Consider the following 24,383-nt stretch of genomic DNA (forward strand, 5'->3'; position numbering starts at 1 on the left):
TAAATAGACAGTAACCCCCAGCTCTGTATGTTCGATCTGTTTCATAATGTAAAATGCTGCATGACTCACCAGGAGAGGCCAAACAAAAACCAAGGAACTGGGTGGCCAAAACAAGAACACCTCACTACCAGTCGCTGTGCAACACATCACACACAGACTACAGTCTCATGTAGAACCATAGAGTAGAAACAGCTGATAACACAAACCAACAACAGCCTCATAAAAGGATATCAATCTATTATTATTAATCTGTTTCTATTTTGGTTCTGGTTATATTAACAGGGTTTTTTCTGTTATTTCATTAATGATAGCATGGTACAGTGGCTTTAAAAAAAAGTGTTGAGTTGTTTAAGTTGTTGAAAGTTCCCACACATGAACGTGATGAATGTTGAACGCTGAAAACAAAGTGAAACAATAGAACAATGACACAAAGTCTCTTAAATGTCCCGTGGTCAACATTAGCTAGGACTGACCACCAAAACCACTGGCAGCTTATGCTCGCTTTTATAAGTTTATTATTATTATTTTTTTAACAGATATATATATATCTTAACTCAAAGAAATATTGACGGTGAATCGAAGCGTTGGTGTCTGATATCTCTTATGGACTTGAATTGTAAGTGAATGTTCTTACACAGCATGCATGAAATAAAAAGTACATAAAAACAACAACATAAGTGACATAAGCAGTTTCTACGAACAAACCATTATAGATTTTGTTTGTATCTTTAGTTATGGGACATCCTAGCATCATGTCCTCTTTTAAAAGTGGTCACCACTGGTCGTCTTTCTGCGGGATGTTCTTTGATGTCACACTGTGATGGCAGCAGTGACAGGCTAGTTTGCACTTTCCCTCCAGTGGACTGACACACTGGCCTGCTGCAGTGAGCGTGGCAGGCAGGCAGACGCAGAGGGCTGAGGCAGCCGTTAGTCACCTCTTGTTACTGTATGACCTAGGAGACACAGCTGACCTCTCACACCCTCAGCAATACTTAAGACTCCTTAACCGACGCACACAGACACATGCAGACTGAATGATACTCTACGAATGGTTGCACGAGGATGCTCATTATAATGGCGGAACTTAGTCACACAAAATAAACACCGAGAAAGAAATAGAGAATGATAAGAAGGTTGTTGCAAATTATTGCTGCACATGATCAAAATAGAATGCAGCTATCCCACCAGCAGGTAGTTATTACAAAGACATATTCTGGAGACCGTGCATTGTTGGCATCTATTTCTAAACATGTCACGCTGGATTACAGGGCAACGCATGTAAAAGAAAAAGTAAACATATTGTGTCGTGAGCTCTAACATGCACCTCATTATAAGCTAAATTATGAATGAAAATAGATTAAAAAATGGTGTTTGAGGAATCTTTTGTCTGTTTCATGGTTTCATTTTTCATGTCCTTTAACAGATGAACTACAGAAGGAATCTACATTTTGGTCTCTGCAGTCACTCTCTCAGTGTGAATCACCATGCATCAATGTGAATATCCATGATAGTAGGTCAAAACATTTGGTTATATAAGCACTCTTGGCGTTCTGCTCTAAAAATCATCAAATCATCTGATATGGAAAAAAAAAAAAAATCTGAGAGGATGTATCAAGATCCTGAGGCATCACATGCATGGGGGGCTAAATAATGAGCAGGAAACGGGATCAGCCGTCAGGGTCATCAGTGTTTGGCTCTCGTTCCTGTCTCATCCCACGGCTGCTCAGCTGTTCTTGTCATCCATATTTGCAGCCTCAGTGGACAATTTTCTCAGCCGCGGGCCCTCTCAGTGTTCACAACAACACATACATCAAGTGAATTAATTCTGCTTTTGTGGCAGCGGGCTGCAGATCTAGGTCACGCAGTCATGGCTCCTTTTTTTGTCACCTCCTAAAGTCATGTCAACATCTTTCTTTCCTCCTACACAGTCTGACCTTGACATTCCCAGGTGATTTTCCACAGAGGTGTCTGTGAGTGTGTGTGTGTGTGTGTGTGTCTGCAAGGGACAGTGTGCTTGTCTGTGCAGGCCTTTGTGCCTGTTTCTCTTTGGCTACATGTGTGAGAATGTGTGTGTACATCATACTATTTGTAGGTAACATAGGTACGAGATGTGTTATGAAAAATGAAAGATCTGCTGTCTATACTTAGGACTGGCCTGCGGCTATGTGTGCATGTAGGAGACGATAGAGAGCACAGGAGTAGATGTGGGAGGGTGAGAGAAGAGAATGAGAGAAGCAGAGGGAGGATGACAGAGGAGGGAGTAGGGTGGGAGGGAGAGGAGAGGAGAAGAGGAGAGAAGGAGGGAGGGAGAGTGCAGCGAGGGGGTGTGGGGGGGAGGGGGGACTGTGACGCACGCTTATCGTCTTTGCTCGCAGCCTATTGGCCGTTGCGTCTGCCAGTCAGAAGGAGCTGGGAGTCAGGCACTGCTAGGAGAGCAGATTATGAAGCGGAGCTCGACCAGCGGCAGTCTCCTTTCATTGTCTCAATGGCTGCACACGCGTTCCTCCTCTGCTCCCTCGCCTTGCTGTCTGCTCTCAGCCGGCCTGGGCTCTCCTTCACAGAGGACGAGTTGCAGCCGGGACTCACCTATGACGAAGTGCCTGAAATCCTGGACCGAAGGTAAAAATTCTGCTCACAGATAGAGGAGAGGGGTGTAGGGGAGGAGGGGGGGAGGGGTATGGGGAAGATGCAGGCAGGGATGCTGGGATGCAGATGTGTTCTCTGAGGGTCTTTCTTTCCCCCTGTCTTCCTTCTCTCCATTTCACCTTCACATATGGTGAATGCAGGCAGTGATGGTGTATCAGAGGGAGAGCTCAGCGGAGAGGCTTTGTTTATCTCATTGTTGCGGACTGCATCAGACAGACGCTGCTCATCGATCACTGATGGGGCTGTTGTCTTTATACAGTAGTGTTGGTCTGGCAGGAGGGAGCTGAATAAGGCAGTGGGCCTGCAGGAGAGGAATAGAGAGAGAAGAAAGGAAAGAGGAGAGGGTATGAGGTAAGGTAAACAAGGATGGGACGTGGAGGAGAGAGAGAGGATGCATCAGGGATGGTCTGCTGGGGTCTGTTTACTGATGCAGTCATAGAGAGAGAGAGAGACAGAGAGAGAGAGAAAGGGAGAGAGAGGGGGGGGGAAGAGACAGGAATTCTAGCCGGCCATGTCTGCATAATGCACATGCAGTCCTGCAGGTCAAATCTGGATAAAATATTCAGCTCTCCAACCTGGAGGGACACACTACAGTGTCACATGGATGGCACTGAGTAAGAAGCCAGGACCTTTGCCTTAGCACCAGGTCTTCCATACTTACAGTGACATCAGTGCAAAGAGCAGTTACACTGTGCCAAAGCCATGTAAGACTCTTGAAACTGTGCCATGCATGGTGCCTGACACAATCCTCCATGGGGCAAATGGGTCCAAGCTGCAGTATCTGACACAATGACACTTGTTATGGCACTTCCAAGACAGTCATACACTCTGGAGGATGACATATTATTACAATCATGCTTTCGTTGACTGTGCAAACAATCTTATCTGTGTGTAAAGCACAGATAGCTTGGATTTACAATTCAATATATGAAGTCTCGTAAGATTTTTCTCATTCCAGCTTAATCTTGCGTTTGCGAAACCCTGACAGATCCCTATCTCAACTTTCCACCGCAGTCACTCAGATACAGAATGGTTAAAGTCATGTCTTATTGGAGACTGGATCAAACTTTATACATAACTATGCAACATAACAGTTGCTGTCCCGTCACAGCGCCTGTTCTTGCCTTTGACACACTCCGAGACACTGTTATATAATAGCAGCATTTTATTTCAGAGGCCTTGCTGGGTGCACAGCATGCAGGAGGAAAGGTAGAAGGTAGTTGGAAGTCTCTAGTGCTAATGGACTTGTATTCAGAGCAAGATAATGAAAGGAAGATGTTGGATTACTTTGTTTAAGATTCTTTGGTAACTGTAAATTACTCCGACAAATATGGAACTAGTCAAATATTAAAAGCAAAGAGCTCTATAAAACTATTAAATATGGCAGTCAGAAAGAACCAACAGTTCAGTTCATTTTCTCTGCCTTAACGCCTTCATTTAGTATCATCCGACTGCTTTCCAGGAAATTTGTTTAAAGTACTTTAATGTCTCTCCAGGAATTTCTTACCAGGTTAAAAACTAAAAAAATTAAAGCTCAAAAAGGTCATGAATAACACATTTTTACATAACTGTTGTAATCTGTCTGCTTGTAATATTTATAAAACTATCCAGGCATAACACATTTCTGCTGATGAATATGAACATGCTCCAAAAAAAGAAAGCCCAGATTAGGAGCCCTAAATCTAAGTTGTCATTTTGGAAATGACCTCTTCAATCATCCGCTTTGAGACTATCACCAGGAAAACAGGGAAACGACTGGAATGAGATTTCACAGCTATAGTTTGGAGTTGTTTGCAAATGAAATGTTGATGTTACAGCATGCTTGTTCTTAATATCGAGACTCTGAGGACAGCAACAGAAACAAAATGGATATTATCCAAAGCTGTTTACAAATGCTGTAATAAGTTACATGAACATTCAAAAGCCTCGATGGCTAAGAATCAAGGGCCGGGATTACTGAATAGCATAGTGACACACACAGCTTTTGGTGTAACATTTTAAAATGTGTCAGTCAAATAAAATGGGTAAATGGGTTCAATCTTTTAAAAAATCTATATATCTTTATAAACACAGCTAGGACACAGGTTTAAAAGTTGCATTTTAATAAAATGTAAGATAAAACAAGTTCGGCTAACCTGGTATAGCCATTTCTCCAACGATAAAACTATTTCATTAAATCTATATAAAATAAACAAATTACATTTTACCGTTAAAGAAAATTAGACACCAATATGCTTACTGAGACTCATGGAGTCAGCACAATTAAACAAGCTTAAGAACCGCACATCCTTCGATATTAACTCTTTCTAGAGCTACAAAGATCACGTGAAACTTTCAAAATGAAAATACTTTATCCACTTTAAAAGATGTTCAGAAGCAACAAACTGGATCGCAAGCCATATTTCGTAGTTTTCCTTGTTGTTCAGAAGAAACATAACACGGGGTCAAATGTATTATGCATTTTGTTTGTAGCTTTAAAGGTCGAACAGCCACAGAATGTAGTCAACATGTGCTTATATTTACCTTTAAACTGTTAAACTGAGACAAAAAGAGCCAGATATTGACACAGCTTAGGGGTCAAGTATTGGATTTCAAGTGGAGGATTGATCAGTAAACCTCTTACAAAGAAAGGTTAAAGAGTTAGCAATATGAAATGTGTGTGTGTTGTTTCTTTTAGTTGCTGATGGACAGGTTGTGAAAACAAGTGGATGAGAGTTGAGACAAGATCAAGCCAAAGGCAAATAATCATGAGTATAAAAATGTGTACAATTCCCTGTCTGGATATGGATATATTAGGGTGCACACACCCGCACCGATGCATCTGATCTCAGAGGAAAAGAAAGATTCAAACAACTCGAGCACTTGACCTGAGGTCAGAGACGCTGAAGAGTCACTGGAATGGCAGCGGAGCTCTGAGCTGCATCTTAGTAAACTCCTGGAGCTTAATCTGCACTAATAAATCTATTAATAGGCTAGAACCTGCACGGAGAAGGAGGAGAAGGACATGTTTACCTGCCTTGTTGAGGACATAATAATTCAACCCAACAACTTAGTACTTTTGAATTATTAAAATGAGAAAACTAATTAGTTTGTATAAGAAGATCAAACTGTAAATTGTGAAATATTGTAAGAGCTGGGTTTGAAATTACAAGTAGGCAACACTACATTGTAGTCTGATACATTATAAGACAAGCAAAATGACAATGATTTTGAGCTCAGAAATCTGAATTTAATAATTCTTAATTTCATTTAATTTGTGCTCTTGTAAAAAAAGATAAATCTGCACCGTAAGCTAAAGGTCTTAAAAAGTTAATAAAGCTCAAAACTACATAACTGAGTATTAATTATATTTGAGTAAAAGTATGCAGAAGCTTGGACTGAATGATGATGTTGTACTGACAGTCGAAGTGCAGTGGCTCAGCACTCAGTGGTAGCAGAGGCGAGAAGGCTTTGTTTACAAGTTTAGGGAGCAGGAACCACACCTTCTCTCTGCGCAGTAGCACCGTGACTGATGATGAAAAATAGACAGTGGTCCATTCACAGACTTAAGCAGGGATGTCAAGTGAATACGTATTCATCAAGTTAACATGAATACTATAAATGATTCCCACAAGTTATTATCTAAAATCAGATTGGAAGCCTAAGAAGATTATTTGTACTCATAACAGGCTAACACTCATCATTATGTATTGAGGACAGTCTTGCACCAGTACTTTGTATCGGTGCTGTTTGCAAATACGTAAGTGGACATATTTAAGAATGTATGCTGTGAGGTAAGGCAAGGAGTGGCTCTGGCATGGCTTTGATTATATAAAGGGCCTGTTCTGCACCCAGGCACCGTGTGACAGGCTGAACCAATGACGGGGCTGCAGCAGTCCTGGGTTGCTGACCTCGCGAAACTGGCACAGGAACAAACGCCTGGGCTTTAGTTAGCACTCACACACTCATACTCGCACAGACTCCTCTGGCTCCTCTTGGCCAGCTGAGGCCTGGGAAGGTGCAGAGGAAGGAGTGCTTATTCACTGGTGTTTGGGATGGGCTATGGTGCAAATGCAGCTTGTTTTCAATAGCACACACACAGTTGGTAAGCAAAACCTGTAGCACATTTGACGGTAATTCACAAAGATGTAGGTAAATGAAAAAAAAATCAATGTCGAGGGGGGATTCTTTTTAGCCTTTTTGTTTCTATGATATAAACAAGCTGTCACATTTTCTCTCAGTTGACAAGTAATCTCGGTCCAAGTATCTTCCACGCTACTGAGGTTTCAGACGCAACAGCCAGCTGCCAAAGCAGTAGTGCTTTTGCCAGCTACTGTATTTTTGAATACAAACACGCTTACCCAGCATTCACCTGGGTAAATGTAATATTTAGTAAACTGTCATTTTGTTACCTTTGAAGCACTCAGTGCAGACATTGCAGTAGTTCATATGTATGAAGGAAATTCTGATTGGTCAGACAAACACACCCCTGTCACAGGAAGTGTAGTTTAGCCAATTACGATGCTGACCTAGACAAAGACAATAGAATGTAGGTTGAAGTGCCAGTACACAGGAAATGACGGTATAGATACTTAAGTTATAAACCCTCCAGCTTCATTTCAACTAACATCATCATTCATTGTTCAGCTGGACAGAAGATGCATGCTCTTTTATTCGCTTTATTGGGAAAACCCCGCTGATTGCTCAACAGCTGTGTGATAGGTGATCAGTCAAAATCAATGTTGTACAACATGATGAAAGCCCACATCTAGTATTGCATTCCATCAGCTTCTCTTACAGCAGAATCTGATACTGTGGATGACTACATCCTTTTCTCATGCACCTTTTTTTAACTTCCTCAGCTGAGAACATTTTGTTCTTTTATCCAAAACTGAAAAATACTGTAGCAAACATCTCCTATTAAAAATAATCAATTATGACATTATTGTAGTAACATCACAACATGAGGGATTTATTTTCATCGAATCATAAAGGCCACATGTAAAGACAAATGTGAATTACCGTAAATTCCGGACTATAAGCCGCTACTTTTTTCTCACACTTCGAGCACTGCGGCTTCTACTCCGGTGCGGCTAATGCATGGATTTTTTATGGGGGACAATGAGCTTCTGCCGCAAAAACATTTGACTTCGTCACGTCGGATCTTAATATCAGTCATTTTGCGCTTCATGCACGCACCCTCATGATGGAAAACACACGGAGAAATACATATGATGCAGCTTTCAAGTTAAAGGCGATCGACCTGGCTGTCAAAGAAGCTAACAGAGCTGCTGCACGTTAAGATGACACTGACAGCGACAACAGAGACTGAGGAAGTGAGTAATGAAGTCATTCTGAGGCAGTGAATGGATGGACTTTTTCTTGTGAAATATATTACGGTCATCTTTTTCATCAGCCGTGTTACAGACACCGTCGGCTAGGCTTCGTATTGTAACGGTTCATGTTGTAAAGTCAGTAGTTGATAATGTGTTCATAATTCCGATTATGTGGAGAGTCAGTGAATGCACCAGCGAGAACGTGTTGAGTGGCTGTATGAGAGAACGCTGGGGGAGAGAGTTGGATTGTTACGGCAAGTTATGGTTTTGCTCTCTGCTGTAAACGGCGTGGTCACGGCCGACAGTGATCGGGTTATTAAGTTATTATTTGAACGCTCTCGTCGTCCTTTAACGTCCGTACGGACGCTACAGTATTTGCGGATGTTACCGGTAGCCTACGTCTGTGTAAATAGCTCTTGTTATAGCGTGGACACCTGCGGCTTATAATCAAGTGCGGCTTATATATGTACAAATACATTTATTTACTTATTTTTAGCCGGTGCGGCTTATATCCAGGTGCGCTCAATAGTACGGAATTTACGGTACACTAAACAAATACATAGTCTAGCAAATAAGAATTGAATGTTGATTGTGTCCTTGTATGTCCAGAAAGGTGCTTATAAATACAATGTATTATTAAAAGATGAAACAGTAAGATAATTGAATTAAATAATGTTAAACTGCTCCATTCAGAGACCAAAAAGTCCTGTATGGGTGGTTTACCCTACCTGGAAGGTCGGTTCAAATTAATTAGCACTTGAACTGTCCAGAACACTGTCAGCTTTGACATCATGCCTTAATCCCTTCATCTCGTTCAGGGACTACGCCTCTCCATATTTGGGCTCCAAATGGACCTGGCCTGGACTTAATCCTAATCCATTTGGCACTAAACTAAATAATATTACCTTTGTGGAAACCGCACCAGATGGGTAGATAACTGCTGCAGGCTGCTGGGACTGATATGTCTGGCAACCTACTCTAAACCTATCAACCCCAGAGACCTCCTGATACCCTATCATTTGTTCAACACTGCCAAAGTCTGCTGTCCTGTTTTTTTGTAGTAATAACACAACAACCCAGGAACGATAAGTTCTATTTTATGACAGTCAGAAAGGACCATTTCCATCGATTTAACTTCAAATGTAAACAGCTGTGTTACAGATATTGTGCATGACATCTATAAATGGCTCGAATGAACAAGCCAACAATAGAGCCCTTGAGCTCGGCAGTGAAAATGTCAAAGTGACGTGATTCGTAGCTTAATTTAAATCTGGAAAAAAGCCAGTCCAACAGTTGGAGATTTGGAGCATGAAAGGCAAACAAAAGCCCCCAAATCCCTTGATGTTATGGTAAAAGGAATATGATAAAAACTGCAGCTTAACCCCACCAGTGAAACAAGAGTACAACTTTACATGAGAGCAGATTGTACACGTTGGCTTCTGAGGGAGGTAAGGTAGTTTTTCAGTCATTTTAAAGTAACTGAGTTTCCATTTTCAGACGTTTATTACAAAATGAAGTCTGGAGTTGTACTGAAATATCTCCAAATACAGTTTAGACGAGGTTTCCACTTGTGTTTGTAAGAAGCGGAGTGTGAATACAGCCTGAATTTAGTGTGAATGTTAAGGTCATCCTCAGTCCATCTTGTGCAGCCTTCCCAAAAAGGCTTTCCTACAATACCACCACAATTCTATTCAAGTAAATATCACAAACACAGTATCAATCATAGATGAAGACCTGCACAGACAGACTTTTGTTACGCTTCAATTCTTGAAATAAAATAATAAAATACACTGAAGTAATACATGGTGACGTCTCACAGAAGTTGTCTTACTCACACATACAGGTTTTAAGGATTTACCTTTTACAAGCCCATTATCAGTGGCTATTGTGTGGAGATTAGTAAGCCAACCACCAAGATCATTAAAGATAAGGCAGGACAGTCTGCACAGTCAGAACTCGGGACTGACCACCACAACAAGCAAAACCGGCCATGTCAGCGTCGCTCAGTAAGCCCATTGCTAGCGCATTAGGTCTCTGATTAGACGGTTAAAAGGATCAGGATTAGCTTGAAGGAGTCTGAATCTATGCAGAGGTTACCAGCTAGACTGGGAGGATGTCTGTTGGGTTAACACATGGAGGAAAAGAAATGGTCTGTCATCTGTCCCTTGTGCATTATGTAGGTCAGGCCTACATTAAGGATCAGCCATTTAGGAAAAACAACAAACAATAGAAAGACTGTGTTCCTGCACACACCTACTTACTGGACAATTCTGTGGGAAGAGAACATTATGTTTATAGTGAGTGATCTGCATTTGTGCAATGTCAAATCCTGTTTCAATGTAAAAGAAATCTTTATGGTTAAAATGTTCCGAATTTATGATCATTTTACATTTTACACAAAATTAGTTACTTTACATCATAGCAAATTATTTAGTGGCTACATATTTTACATGGCATGTCATTATGGGTGGAATTGAAAAATGAAAGCCTTTAAAGCTTTACCTGTTCAAAATGTTTGGTAAACCGTGGTTAAGTTGCACATAAGTAAATTTATATGTTGTGTAAAATGTGTATTGAAGTCAGCATAATCATTTTTGACCAATTTTACCGGTGAATGAACATTTTAAAACATATAATGTTTTGCTTTTTTGTGTGGATACACTGCAAAAGCTTTTATTGTCTCTACGTTTGCAGAAGCTGCATGACTATCAAATTTACTTTCCCCTTTAAGGGAAAATGCCGTTTAAGCATCCTGTACATGTTTGAAGGGATCCTCATCCTGTCCCTCGTTCCTGCTAAGACCTCATTGTGTCTTCTCTCTTTTTCCACAGCAAAGTGAACCCCAAACAAGCAACAAGAGTCACATCAAGTAAGTAACAAATGTGGTGTGACACCAGACCTGATTCAATCAAACCTGCCACGGTCATTTTGATGTTGATTTGCTGGATAGCTGCTCCTGACAACTGCCTTTCACTCTTAATGCTGGAGACATCTTTCCCCTTTTCAAAGCAAACAGATTTTGAAGTGTGGTGTGTGTATGTAGCTATATTTATGTCCCTTGACAAAAAGGCAGACAAATTATGGAGACGTTTCTTTAAATATATGTTTGCAAAATTATATGTTGCTGGAACAAGATGAAAAGGATTTGTACACACTGAATAATGCTGCCTTAAACAGGAAATAAACTGCTGATGATTCACTGCGATGACATAAAACAACTGGAAATAGATAGGCGCCCGAGCAGGGAGGTGTATGCACAATCTGGTTTTGCTTTTGTGCGTGTGTGTGTGTGTATATGCATGTGTAGATTCAGCTGAAGTTCATGACTATGTAGCAATCTGCAATGTAGCACTGCAATCAGCTTATCATGTACGCGAAAATAATCTTTCATGGAGCAGTAATGTATGTATGTTGTGATTCCAGGTCAAGATGGTGGGTACGGATTAGAGAGTGAAGAGGTTATTTTGTCGCCTGAAGATGAAAACCCTCTCAGGAGAATACTGCAGGTATACCCCCCCCCCCCCCCCCCATGCATCAAGGCACAGTTACATCTGTTTTATGGAGATGCACTTCTTTCTTGTTCAAAGGTACTTTAAACTACAGTAACAAGTAGTCCTTTAAGCATAGAGATTAAAAGTAAGACGGAGTGTTTACATCTACATTTAATGCAGTTTAAAATGCACATTTTAAAAGCTCCAGGGTAAATGTGCAAAATTAAAGAAGTTCCTGTGTTTTTCAAAGACGACAACACTGCTCTCTTCTTGTTTGAGATTCAAAAGGGGTTGGAACATTTACTCACTAATGACATATTGCGATCTTAAAGACAAGCTTAGAAACTTAGTGTCTTTTGGGTCCTTATGAATTAAAACAGCACGGGTAATATGGAGGTAACCTGGGTTGTCCACCAAAACAAGCTTGGTTTGGAGTTATGCGGTTTAAATTAAGAGCTGCAATATTTGTCCTTGTTCAGTTGTTTTTTTTCCTTTAAATTCTGAATTTCCAGACTGCACTCACACAATTTGCCATTCTTATGAGTCCCAAGTGGCCCATATGAGGTAAACTTTCTGCTGACAAACAATAGTTATACAATACAACACCCACACATTTTAGCTTCGGAGCTCAATCTGCACATTTAAGGCGCACGTTTATAACCACATATTCCTTCATCGTATCAAGCCCTTTAAATGGGGCACAGATTACAAGTATGTCATTGTATAATAATCTGATTGCACTCAATGCAAAACTGTTTCTGCTCGCCCTATTGTTTGCAAGTAAACCCCATTCATCTTAATTCTTCCTCTGCTTAAAATTGTTTTGTTTTTTGTGTTCACAGCCTTTTAAATGGCATCAAGCAGGGATGTCTCACAGTAAGAGGAAGCTACTGCAGTCTTTGATGGGGCCTTATGGCCCACTGAGTGTGTCTTACAATGGGAAGACCTGCATTCTGTTCAAGGCAAAGCGCCTGGCAATCCGGTACAGGAACCATACCTTTATTGACCTGACTGAAAGGGTCTTCAACCCCAACGTACCTGTGGACACTAAAGGCTCCATCTGCACCAAAGAGAAAGCTACGTGAGTCAAACTTTTATATATTACACAATATGACTAATGAGGTTTGCTAGACAAAAACTGTAAAAAAGAGTATTCGATAACAAAAGCCTTTTGTTGTATTTTACAAGGCTGCCAATATTGATGTGTGTTGACTGAAGAAATGCAAATGAATCATATGTCCTGGTTCAAGAGAAAATTAAAACAGAGCCATGTGCAACTTAATTATTCAAAAAAAAAAGATGCAGACTCAGCAGATAGAAGGAGACATGCACAATCAATCAAACTGATAAAATACTTTATCATGACGCCTGACATTCCTCTATCATTCTGTGGGTTATCAGTGAACTGTGAAGACTTTGCTGCAGACTCAAGTGTCTTTACCATCAAACAGCAGAAAAAAGATCAGTGTCATTAACACAGAGATCCCTGTTAGAAACATGTCTCCTCCCCGTGCTGCATTGTCATAAAGTCGCAGGTCACATCTCACAATGAAATTACAATGAGGCAGTCTGGCTTCAAAACCGTGCCATGAAAAGATATTGAACCTCTCTGCTATCTGTCAGTATTATAATGAACAAGATAAGCATTAACTGTCTTTCATTTCATGGGCAGTAATAGAAGGCTAAATATACATCATGTATCATATATCATGCTCATGTTGGAGAGTGTTTGGAAACATTTGGCTTAAATCGTACAAAGTGCAGAAATAGTTGTCTGAGTGGTCCTGTGTTTGCATCCATAATGTTATGTAAGAGGCGCTCCTGTATGGGTATTGATGAGCATGATGAGCTGGATGGGCTCAGTTAATTATGGCTGGATGACAGCGGTGGATCCAGGGAGGCCTTGGTCCCAGTTGAAATCTGAGTGGCCTTCCCAGGTGCCACCCCAAAAGCTTAAATATAATATATTTGGGCTCTGCTGCAACAGGCTGCTAGTAGTTTTGTTTCCATAACATTGTGATACGTGTTTTTAATTGTTATTATTCATGATTAGCACATCTTCTACTGTGATTTATCACCATTATTCTTCATACCCAATTGACAACACTGGTAAAAAATAGTTGTTTTATGTTTTATGTAATTTTATTTTTCAACAGGCTTTCATTACGATTTGGTGATGTGGAGGACTTACGAGGTCTAGTAATCAGGTAAAACTCAAAAAAGTTTATTTTAAATATTTGTCTTTATATTCAAACAATTGAGCAGTTCAGTATAGAAGGGTATGCTCTTGGTTGGACTGTGTATATATCCAAACTTGTGTCCTCTGCCAGGCTTCAAATGTCAAACACCTTTTATGAGGCAGCTGGTCAAAACTGGTTCACACTAGACAGCGTTCACATCCACTACAACTGGACCCAAGAGGCTACGTTCAACGCCAGCGAGGTCTACGCTCCTGCCACTTCGTCGTACCATTGCCAGCACGTCAGCAGCCTGCATAAATATGACACCCTGCTCGTGCCCAGCTCCCACACTGACACATCCGCTAACTGGCACATCACTTTCACTGATTTCCAGGTACATTATAGCACAATGGGCCGCCGCCTTACTTGTGCACATTCACTATTGTATTGCAGTGTTTTTCCCATTTTTTCCAAAAATATGTGCATGTTTTTGTGTGTTTGCCAGCCAATTTCTTTTGTGTTCCTTCTTTTTGGCTATCTGTCTCTCTGTCTGTCTGTTTACCGTCTGTTTGGCAGTCTGTCAGTCTGTCGTGCACTCTGTTTAGCCATCTGCTAGGCTTTCTCAACCTTTCCATCTGTCTTGCGTCTCTGTGCTTGGTAAGCCCAATAAGAGCCAGTTGTCCTCTTTACTTCAGCCTAATCTCCTCTTTCTCTGTGCTCCTTCAGATCCAGGCCTTCAATGTTCAGTCGGATAAGTTTGCGTCGGCCAGTGACTGTGCCACTTTCCTGACGCCGGCTATCCTGATGGGCCTGGTGACATCGTTGATCCTGCTCCTTGTTTTAGCCTACGCCCTACATATGGTGGTACACCTCAAGCACATCGACCGCTATGAGGAGCACAAAGCCACCGTCTACTTTCCCCGCAGTCCAGAGGCTGAATTGCCCGACAAAAACAGCCTGTGAAAGGAAAAATAAGAGCTGGAGGACAACAGGGGGAGAGAGAGAGAGGAAGAGGAAGCTCAGAAGCAAAGCTGGAGGGAATGCAAGTAATGAAAAGAGGGAAAAAGTATCCTCCACAGAATATATGTTCAACAAAAAGACAACTTTGCCTGTTCTTTTGAAAACCGTATAAGTCTTAACTACTTTAAGTAAATGCAGACCTTGGTTGGATACTTTTTCTTCTTTCCTAATTGACCTGCATCTTGGAATCCACATTTAGGCCTTTGGATGTTCAAGCTCCTCCCTGAGAAATGTGAATTGTCAAGGAGGACCGCCCCAGGGCCCTGAAGGGCAACAGTATTTACAGGCCTTTACCCCAGTCAGCCATTAAAACCACAAAAGACTAGCACTTGTAGCTAATACAGCTAACAATAGATGCTCCTGATTATATGTATGTATTACACTGCTCTCAAGTGTCAAATTACAAGCTCCCATCACACACATTGTCTTTACAGCTTTCATTACAGTGTTCTTTGTCTAATATCGCTGCAAGAAATATATGCTTCAAACGGCCAGCTTTCTAGCTGAAATAGCCGTATTAGCTGCATGCCATAAAAAGGCTGGTCTAACTCCCTAGCACAGTGTTTCCTGATAAAAAGGATTACAGAGAGTCTTGCATGAGTTGCAGCTGAAAAAAAATGGCCAACAGTAGAAGGAGCTTTAAAAGCTAAGGAGTGTAAGCAAATAAAAATATATTGGGAACCACTGGGCTAGCATCTGGCTGGAGTGAATGGACTGACTCGCGTTTCTGGCCCTTCAGAGCCTCTGGCGCCACTCACCCCATCCTGAAAAAGACTGCTGCTTGGAACTTAACTGTGAAACGGCCTTTTACGGAGCAGACAGAAAAAAAGGGGGTTCTACAAACTAGCACAACACTGGTTAGTTGCTCAAGCACTAACTAACTATTCAAAGACTCATACAAGGAACTATGCTGCACACGACTGCCCGTCTGAGGGCATGGCAGGAATGCGGGTCTTGCGATGACTTGTCTCTCTGAGAGTCAAGCGTTGGGACAAGGGGAGGCCGTGGGTCCTCATATTTACACCACTGGGTTTGACTGCCAAAGTGAAGCTTCAAAGGAGTTGCCATAAAATATGGTAAGAGTGAGACAATGTGAAAATGAGAGCGAACCGTTACAGCTATGTACAAAACAAAAACACATACATGTACAGAAGTGTCACTCTGCGGAGGTCTTTTTTTATATACGATGTAATCATGAAATACTATTAGGTACAGGATGACTATGCTAATCCTCATAACCAAAAGGATATTCAAAGCTGTAGATAACTTAAGATCTCTATACGATCATAGCTGTTTACTATCTTCAAATATTGCACAACTAATAAACATAGGTACAAGTAAGACATTGTGCTATGAGGATTGGTAAAAGTATCAATGCATATGATTTTTTCTACAACGTATTAACATATTACAATGTCTGTCTATTTGTTTTAATCTGGCCAGACAATGTCAGTCCAGTTTCATCTAACTGTAAATTACAGTAAAAATTCCTACCATAGAAGGACAATACTATGGAATGCCGTCCACCCATTGGGACTGATAGATGCCATTATTATGCCAGAAGCCACACTAGCAGCAGTAACAACTCAGTAAGTCATTTCTACTGATTAAAACACTCAGCATGACAGTAAATAGATATCTTAACATTCGATATGGCAGTTCTGTCAATCTGTAGCAGTGTGAAATGTGTTCTTTGGTCATAAATGTATCCTACAAACTATGAAATGAGTGGAGGCAGTTTGTCCAAGGACCAACTGATGTAGATTGAACAATAAATGATATTCAGAGGAAAAGCTGTGCTGTGTTTATATGTTAAGACGCTGTATTGTAGCTAAAATATAAAAGGAGCACACTAGTCATATATTTGCAAAGGGCTTCCTTTTAGAAATTAAAAACCTGTCTAGCCAGACCTCATCTGCCAACTCTGTCTCCCCTCCTGAGAACCATCTGCTCTCTACTGTCACCTCGCTTTGACCTAAAATGTCAGGGCTCCTGGCTAGGACAATTTACCTGCCGGCACCATGCAGGCAGACAATTTCGATGAAAACGTCTTAGTAATCTTGTGAATAGCCAAAGCTACATATATGCTCAAAAAAATAAAGGGAACACTTAAACAACACAATTTAATTCCAAGTAAATCACACTTCTGTGTAATCAAACTGTCCACTTAGGAAGCAACAATGATGGACAATCAGTTTCACATGCTGTTGTGCAAATGGAATAGACAACAGGTGGAAAATATAGGCAATTAGCAACACACCCCCAATAAAGGAGTTGTTCTGCAGGTGGTGACCGACTATTTCTTAGTTCCGGTGCTTTCTGGCCGATGTTTTGGTTACTTTTGAATGCTAGCGGTGCTTTCACTCTCGTGGTATCATGAGACGGAGTCTACAACTGACACAAGTGGCTCAGGTAGTGCAGCTCATGCAGGATGGCGCATCAATGCAAGCTGTGGCAGGAAGGTTTGCTGTGTCTGTCAGCGTAGTGTCCAGAGCATGGAGGCGCTACCAGGAGACAGGCCAGTACATCAGGAGATGTAGAGGAGGCCGTAGGAGGGCAACAACCCAGCAGCAGGACTGCTACCTCCGCCTTTGTGCAAGGAGGAACAGGAGGAGCACTGCCAGAGCCCTGTGGGTGGTATGAGGGCCTGACGTCTACAGGTGGGGGTTGTACTTACAGCCCAACAAGAAGTTTGGCATATGCCAGAGAACACCAAGATTGGCAAATTCGCCACTGGCGCCCTGTGCTCTTCACAGAAGAAAGCAGGTTCACACTGAGCTCATGAGACAGACATGACAGAGTCTGGAGAACGCCGTGGAGAACGTTCTGCTGCCTGCAACATCTTCCAGAATGACCGGTTTGGTGGTGGGTCAGTAATGGTGTGGGGTGGCATTTCTTTCGGGGGCCTCACAGCCCTCCATGTGCTCGCTAGAGGTAGCCTGACTGCCATTAGGTACCGAGATGAGATCCTTAGACCCCTTGTGAGACCATATCCTGGTGCGGTTGGCCCTGGGTTCCTCCTAATGCAAGACAATGCTAGACCTCATATGGCTTGAATGTGTCAGCAGTTCCTGCAAGATGAAGGTACTGATGCGATGGACTGGCCCACCTGTTCCCCAGACCTTTTTGAGCAGCGTGTGTATATATATATATATATATATATATCACAGCCATAATGATATCTTTATCCAAGAACCGACACAGTTTCAAGTACGCTAAATGATGCACGTTGAATTACACTAATATGCAATGTCAACAATAAGTTATAGAGTCTGAGAGCTTTCTAATTGACTCAGGTAAAATATAAGTCTCTAAAACATAAGAGGTTTAAACAATATATTCTTTAAGGACAAAGATCACCATTAAACGTTGAATAATATCTGTTTTATTTATCACAATGGGCAGTTGGACTGAATTGAATTTGGTCTTAATTAAATGCAAGACACTGCCATTTGAATTTGAAGGTACTATGGGATAACGTTTGAAGAAATTACATTTCCAATGCATTTCTTTTCTTACTCAGTTGACACGTTAGTAGAAAGCCATATTTTCGTCCTACCCTGACATCTACTGGCCACAAGTGGTCAAAGCAGTTTTGTACAGAATATTGAAAATGAAATCCTGCTGAACATATTCAAGTATTGTCTGAATTTTGAAATGTATAATGTGGCTCAGTTTAGCTGGCTTGTCAAATGTATTTTTGATAGTTGGTGCAAGCATCTTCTCCCAGAGATCTGTTGGCGCACACCGGAAGTGTTCACAGGTGCGAAACGCGGGATAAGCCTCCACAGGTAGGCCTATATTTACCGGTGTTTAGCTTCCTATGAATATCAACTCGAAGCTTTACGGTTATGACGCATATGACTCTGAAATGTATCGGCTACTTGCTGAGGTTAGCATAGTTTCATGAGTTGTCTTGTATCACAAATGAAATTGCATTGGACCTGTTTGTTATTTAACATGCAGCTTACCTGCACCTTTGTTTCTGTGATCTCACAGACATGCTAAGGTCTGGTGTATTATTTGCAAAAACAGGCAACAGTTTCCACCCTCCACAAAACAAGTTGTAGGTTATGTGTGACTATAACACCACGTTGTTAAACCACACCCACAGCCTAATGTTTTCAGGACTCAGATCTCTAGTCTAGGCTACTCATCTCATTAAACATGTTAAGTTTGTTGTTCACAGTGGTTGAAAGCACTTTAAATCTAACTGGGCATTCAGCTTGTTGCCTCTGTGTTTATATTAACAATTTAAGTCGACAATTGTCTCTGCTAATATCTTTAAACATTTCTTATTTCCCTTAGATGTTGCTTTGCCTCTTCTAGCCTAAAAAAGTATTTTTGCAAATTTCATGGAATTGTCATTTGGGTGAGATCCATTGTTCATGGATGGTTGACCCTTAACATGAAAAGTGTTCACATTTATCTGGCTTTAGTCTGATTTATAAGTTGAAGATGAACAGAGGTTACTAACATGCCATGGTTGTTCTTAAGAGGCCTTTCTTACATTTGATGACAGTGTGGTCAGTTTAGTTATTGAGATACCAAAACAACATATCTGCCTAATAATAGGCTAGTCAAACATCGAGACAGTAGAATTGAAGTACACACAACAATACTTAAACTGCATTCATTTAAGATCTACATTCAGGAAAAATGTTCGATTTTTAGTTAAGATTATGGAGGTGCAGTTGCAGACAGCCATACCATATTGATAACCATCCTACAGGACAGTGTCAGGATGGTTTTTGTGATGTTTATTAATACACCGAAGATGTAATGTTATCTAATACCCACCAGAGGTCACAATAGATATGCATTCAGTCAGTTGTGTGTGCTGCAGTAAAGACCTGTATGCTGCATGTGTCTGAAGAATAGTTAAATGTTGTTGGTGTCCTTTCAAAGATAATGTTCTCCTTTTGTATTAGAGATCTTTGTTAAGGATTTTACTTTAATGTGTTTATTTTTTTGCGTAAGCCAAACAACAACAACAACAACAACAACAACAACAACAACAACAACAACAGAGTGGTCTGCTTTTGACTGTTCAAAAGGTTTACCCTTTGAATGATCAGTCCTTTGTTAATTAATAGTAAAGATTTGGGCTCAATTGATGTAAAAAGTTTACTATAAAGATGAAAAATGGGAATTTGTTTTGTTTCAAAATCAGTTCCATTTTGGGAAAAAAGGCTTTTTCTGCTCTGAATGTGCCTCAAATACTGTAGTTCAAATGTTGCTTCATGTATTTGGACGGAGAGTGTACCTGCATTGAACACACTCTAGATGGCAGTGGTTGTTAACTTAGGTCATTGATTCTTTTTACTGCCAGTGTATGTGCTGCATCTCCTCATGAATTATTACAAAGCTTTAAAATGAGTCAAAGTAGAGACAGAGTTTTAAAGGGTTTTGGTTTGTTGCACAGAGTGCCATTGTCAGAATGAGTAACCAAACCTCTGCTCAGACCACGACAGCACTCGAGCTTCATACTGAAAACATTGAGAGAGGAATCAGTCAGATTTCTCAATGATTTGGAAAGGTGGGAGATTCATTGTGTTGATAGTGAAGATGCATGGACACTTTTCTTTGCCCAAACTTCCCTCAGTGGTCTATAATTTCCCCTCCGTCTGAGACATGGACAGAAGAGTCATGTTTAGTGTTTGTTGTTAATCTCTCCCTGTGCAGAACTCCAAAGCGAGAATCCTCCGAGTGTTCCAAGCTGGGGATTCGGACTTTGTGGCCGCAGCCTGTGCAGAGACAGATAGGCCTGCCTGTTTTATATGTAAAGCTTCCAGCCAGAAAGCATAGGCCCGCAAGGCTCTCTGCACAACTCCTTTGTTACAGCCAAACTGTCACAGGGTCCCTCCGTAAGCTGCTTTGCATTCTGGGAGCACAAGAGATGGAAAGGACGGCAAGGATGTAAGGTGGGTAAAAGTTGGACCTATTTAGGAATATGTGTTAACATGCTGTTTACACTGCTGGTTAGGGCCTGGATTGACAGCATCATGTTTAAAAGGATCCCGACAGAAGACAGGACTTTCCCTCCCTCTTTTATCCTTCAAACCTTTTAAGTTCTTCCATTTCATTTTTTTCACTCCTTGTTTGGTGTGTCCACTCTGGTAAACTGTTAAAGATGATATTGCTCAGACCTTCGGTGCCTGGGATTATTTGGAGCTGTCAATCAATGATTTGGCCCAACGGTGCACTTTGATGTGTGTTAGGACTCGCTTAGTTGTCTTTTAATTGAACCTCGCAGTCAAGCCAATCACAGCCTCCCAGCTCCTCATCCTCTATCAGTGCCGCCGCAGTGAACAGCCTCCTTTTAGCCTCTTGGGCATGTTATCATTGCAAATGAGCTTGTTATCAATAAGACAACCTAAAAATAAACAGTGCAAGGGTGGATCAGAGGAGTTTCCCTGCGTGCTTCTCTACAGTAGGTCAGTCATTTTATGTGAACATGACTGGGTTGTTTTATAAATGTTGCATCTTGTTTCTTGGGTTTGGATGGCATGTTGGAGGAATAGTTGCTTTTATGAAAGGAAAGGTGGAAAATTTGTTTTACAGACATTTGTGTTCTGGCTGCATTTCAGACTGCAACAAAACAATGATTATCTATTGTAATGACTGAAGTGTACAGAGAGTGGTCACTTGATTTGCTGCTGTGTAGCACAATGTTGTCAAACCAATACAGACAGAGCAGGAGGCTATAGAAAGAGAGGTGGCCTATCTGCTTGTGCTCAGTCTGCTAGTAATTTCCTGTAACATGAGGCATTGCTCTGGCTCTCTCAGCAAACAGTTCTCCTTTGCAGAATGATTTGAAAATATACATTTTAATAAGGTGCACTGAGGCACAGCCAACGAGACAGAAGAGAAAGATAAAAAGGAGATTGCATATCTGAAATAAGCTGGTGATGGAAGAGAGGGAGTGGCAAAAATAAAGGCTAGACAAAATAATGGGGGTAAGTAGAGGACTTGTAACAGCAAGGTGTTTTTTCTTTAATTGAAGTGGCTGGGGAATGTAAAATAGAACGGCATGCTCTGGGCAAAGCAATTTGAACATGTTGTGAATGTAGAGCACTTTAGCTGAATTTTTAATCTGCTACACAAAATAATGCTAATATAACAGACGTCGGTGCCCGCTGCCTGTTATTCCTCCACATAATGAAGCCACCTCTCCCAAGTTTGCACTTTCAGGCAATCAGACAGCTGCTCGAGTCAATTCAAACTGTTTGTTTGAAGATAGAAATTGACAAGTTTGCTGCCAATATAAAAGTCAGACATTCCCTCATCCCTGCGTTAGTCCTCGCCGTCTTTCTCCGATTTCTAACTCATCTCTTGTTTCCTGACTCCCTCATTCCAACCTGTCTATTTTTAGGAGGGGTGTCTTTAATAATGCATGTTGTCATAGTGCTTTTAGCATTAGTGTCAGTTAAAAAGAGGTGTGTGTATGTGCGTCTATCTGACACACAAAGCACATTCCCTTCCTGCTGGTTGTTTACCTGCCATGCTTTGGTCTTTAACCCGTCATTATGATTGGGGATTCCAACTTCTCCGTTTACATGGATGCTTAATGAAGTGATTGTGTTAAGTCTTGTAAAAAATGCTTAAGCATCAGGATATCGTGTTTTCACATGTGCAGAGCTTGTTCTGTGGATCTAATTTATCAGAATTGACCGCAGAAGAAGCTCTTTCTTCCTCTTAACATCAACAACAAAAAATGCTCTCATTTGTGGGAAAGTGATCTCTGTTCTGTGTTGAAATAGCAACGAAGTGGAGAGTGGCAGCAGCCAGTAGGGATGTAAAGTCCTCTAAACCAAAATGAGGATTTTAAATGGGTTTGTGGTTAGATGCCTGAAATAAGTTCTGTGGTTAACACGAGCTTAAGAGTTGTTTGCATTATGTTAGACCACATTAACTACATGAGGTAATACCCCCACTTTTGAATTTTAATTTTTGTACGCCTCCTCAAGAAAGCGGTTGCTAACAAGTGGCTAAATGGGACTACATTGGTTGTCATTAAAATCATCATGTCGGACACAAATGCCGGAAACTCTTTCACTCGACTTGGACTTTCTTTATAGGCTAGTCTGTTTTATGTCTCCTGCATGTTTAATCTTTGGGTTAAGGCAAGTATGTGGTAAGTAAACTATGTATTAAAGGTCCTGTATTCAGCTTTTTCTGGTTTGCTCTTTAGTGTGTTTTCCAGGTGTCTTGCGCATGTATAGGCACATCTATGTGCAAAAATTCAAAGTCCACGAAAACTCAGCTTCTACTACCTCCTCCTGTTAGCAGTAGCAATAGCCGCATAAAACGCTCGCAGTCTCTAGCCCTCATTAAAAATGGACTGACATCACAAGACAAAGACGTCACTGATCCAAGCCCATTGGCTCGTTGTAGTAAGAACAAGCCCCCCTGGACTGTGGCATTCCCAATATGGTAAAAGGGGTGGGACATATCCGAGAGCAAAACCGAACAACTAACCAATTATGAGAGAGCAGATCAGCCAACCAATCATATCAGACTCGGTTCAGGCGGGGACCCTTTATTTTGTCTTTTTCTCTTCGTTGGGGTTTGTTAGAAATACAGGCAGATGAGAGAGCCTGCATGGAGTGGCAGGACATGAAACCAGACATTTTTTTCAAACATTAGTGATGGTGAACGTACTTCAGTAGACACATAAATCAAATGAACCCCAAAAAAGACATATGGGCCATTTAAGCTACAATTTGTGTTAGCATGTCAAAACCGCTGATTAGCTTGTCGGAGATTGTCTGAAGCAGAATGGTAGTGATGTCAAAATCATCCGCCAGTTCCTGGTTGGCCCACTGTACAAAGATACGCCATTTGGTTTGTTCTCTATACCTATTATTATTACTATCGGTCTAGCTTTGGGGATGCACGCCAGAGTCACTGTTCTAATTGACTCTGTTATCTTTATCAGTAGTACCCACTGTTTGGATTGTGAATTTATTTATAACCCTAACACTTTTTTTAAACTGGTTGATGCTTAGATTTTGCTTCAGCTCTACATTTAAAGATAAGTTTTGGGGTGCAGTAGCTCAGTCCGTAGGGACTTGGGTTGGGAACCAGAGGTTCACTGGTTCAAGTCCTAGTGCAGACCAAATACTGTATGGAGATTGCTCTGGGAGCTGGAGAGGTTTCAGACCACCTCCTGAGCACTGCCAGGGTGCTCCTGAGCAAGCCCCTGAGCAAGCCACCAAATCCCCCCCTCCACCCCAGCCTTGGAGCGCCTGCCGGGGGCAACTCCGTCACATTGACATCTCTACATTAGTGCATGCTCATCAGATCCTGTTTGTATATTTCAGTGTGATCAGAGTGTAAACAGAATTTCCCCTATAGGCTTACGGGATCAAATAGTAAATCTTCCAAAGTTCCAACCCATGACGTTTGCGTGTGACGTAGGCTTTCAGCGCCCTTCAGCCTGCCTCTCTATCAGACCTTCTTCTTTCTTTCAATCATTAATGCCATTAAGAGCATGTGACTTCCTCCTGTCTGCCCCAGTCTCTGTGTCATCCTCGTACCCGATCCCTCCAGTTCAACAGTTTTTCCCCCCCCATCTTCTTATACATCCTCATTTTTCTATTTTTTCTTGTCAAACTCTATCTAACCTCGTTCCTCTTCTGCTTCTTTCCTCTCCTCACTGACCATCTCTCCCCCTACTCTCCTGGAAGCTTCTTTGTTTTGATATATGACCTAATTACTAGACTAAT

General features: G+C 41.3%; 1 protein-coding gene across 1 annotated transcript; it reads left to right on the forward strand.

The window, feature by feature from the left end:
• Window positions 1-2,409: 2,409 nt before the first annotated feature.
• On the forward strand, window positions 2,410-15,328 carry LOC306833704 (V-type proton ATPase subunit S1-like). The gene is made up of 7 exons (XM_079359173.1): window positions 2,410-2,619; window positions 10,793-10,830; window positions 11,385-11,467; window positions 12,295-12,533; window positions 13,609-13,659; window positions 13,783-14,026; window positions 14,359-15,328. Exons 1-7 carry the CDS (start codon window positions 2,486-2,488, stop codon window positions 14,593-14,595), a joined length of 1,026 nt encoding a protein of 341 aa, XP_079215299.1. The 5' UTR covers window positions 2,410-2,485; the 3' UTR covers window positions 14,596-15,328.
• The last annotated feature ends 9,055 nt before the right edge of the window (window positions 15,329-24,383 follow it).

Source organism: Symphodus melops (genome assembly GCF_947650265.1).
Source record: "Symphodus melops genome assembly, chromosome: 13".
NCBI lineage: Eukaryota > Metazoa > Chordata > Actinopteri > Labriformes > Labridae > Symphodus > Symphodus melops.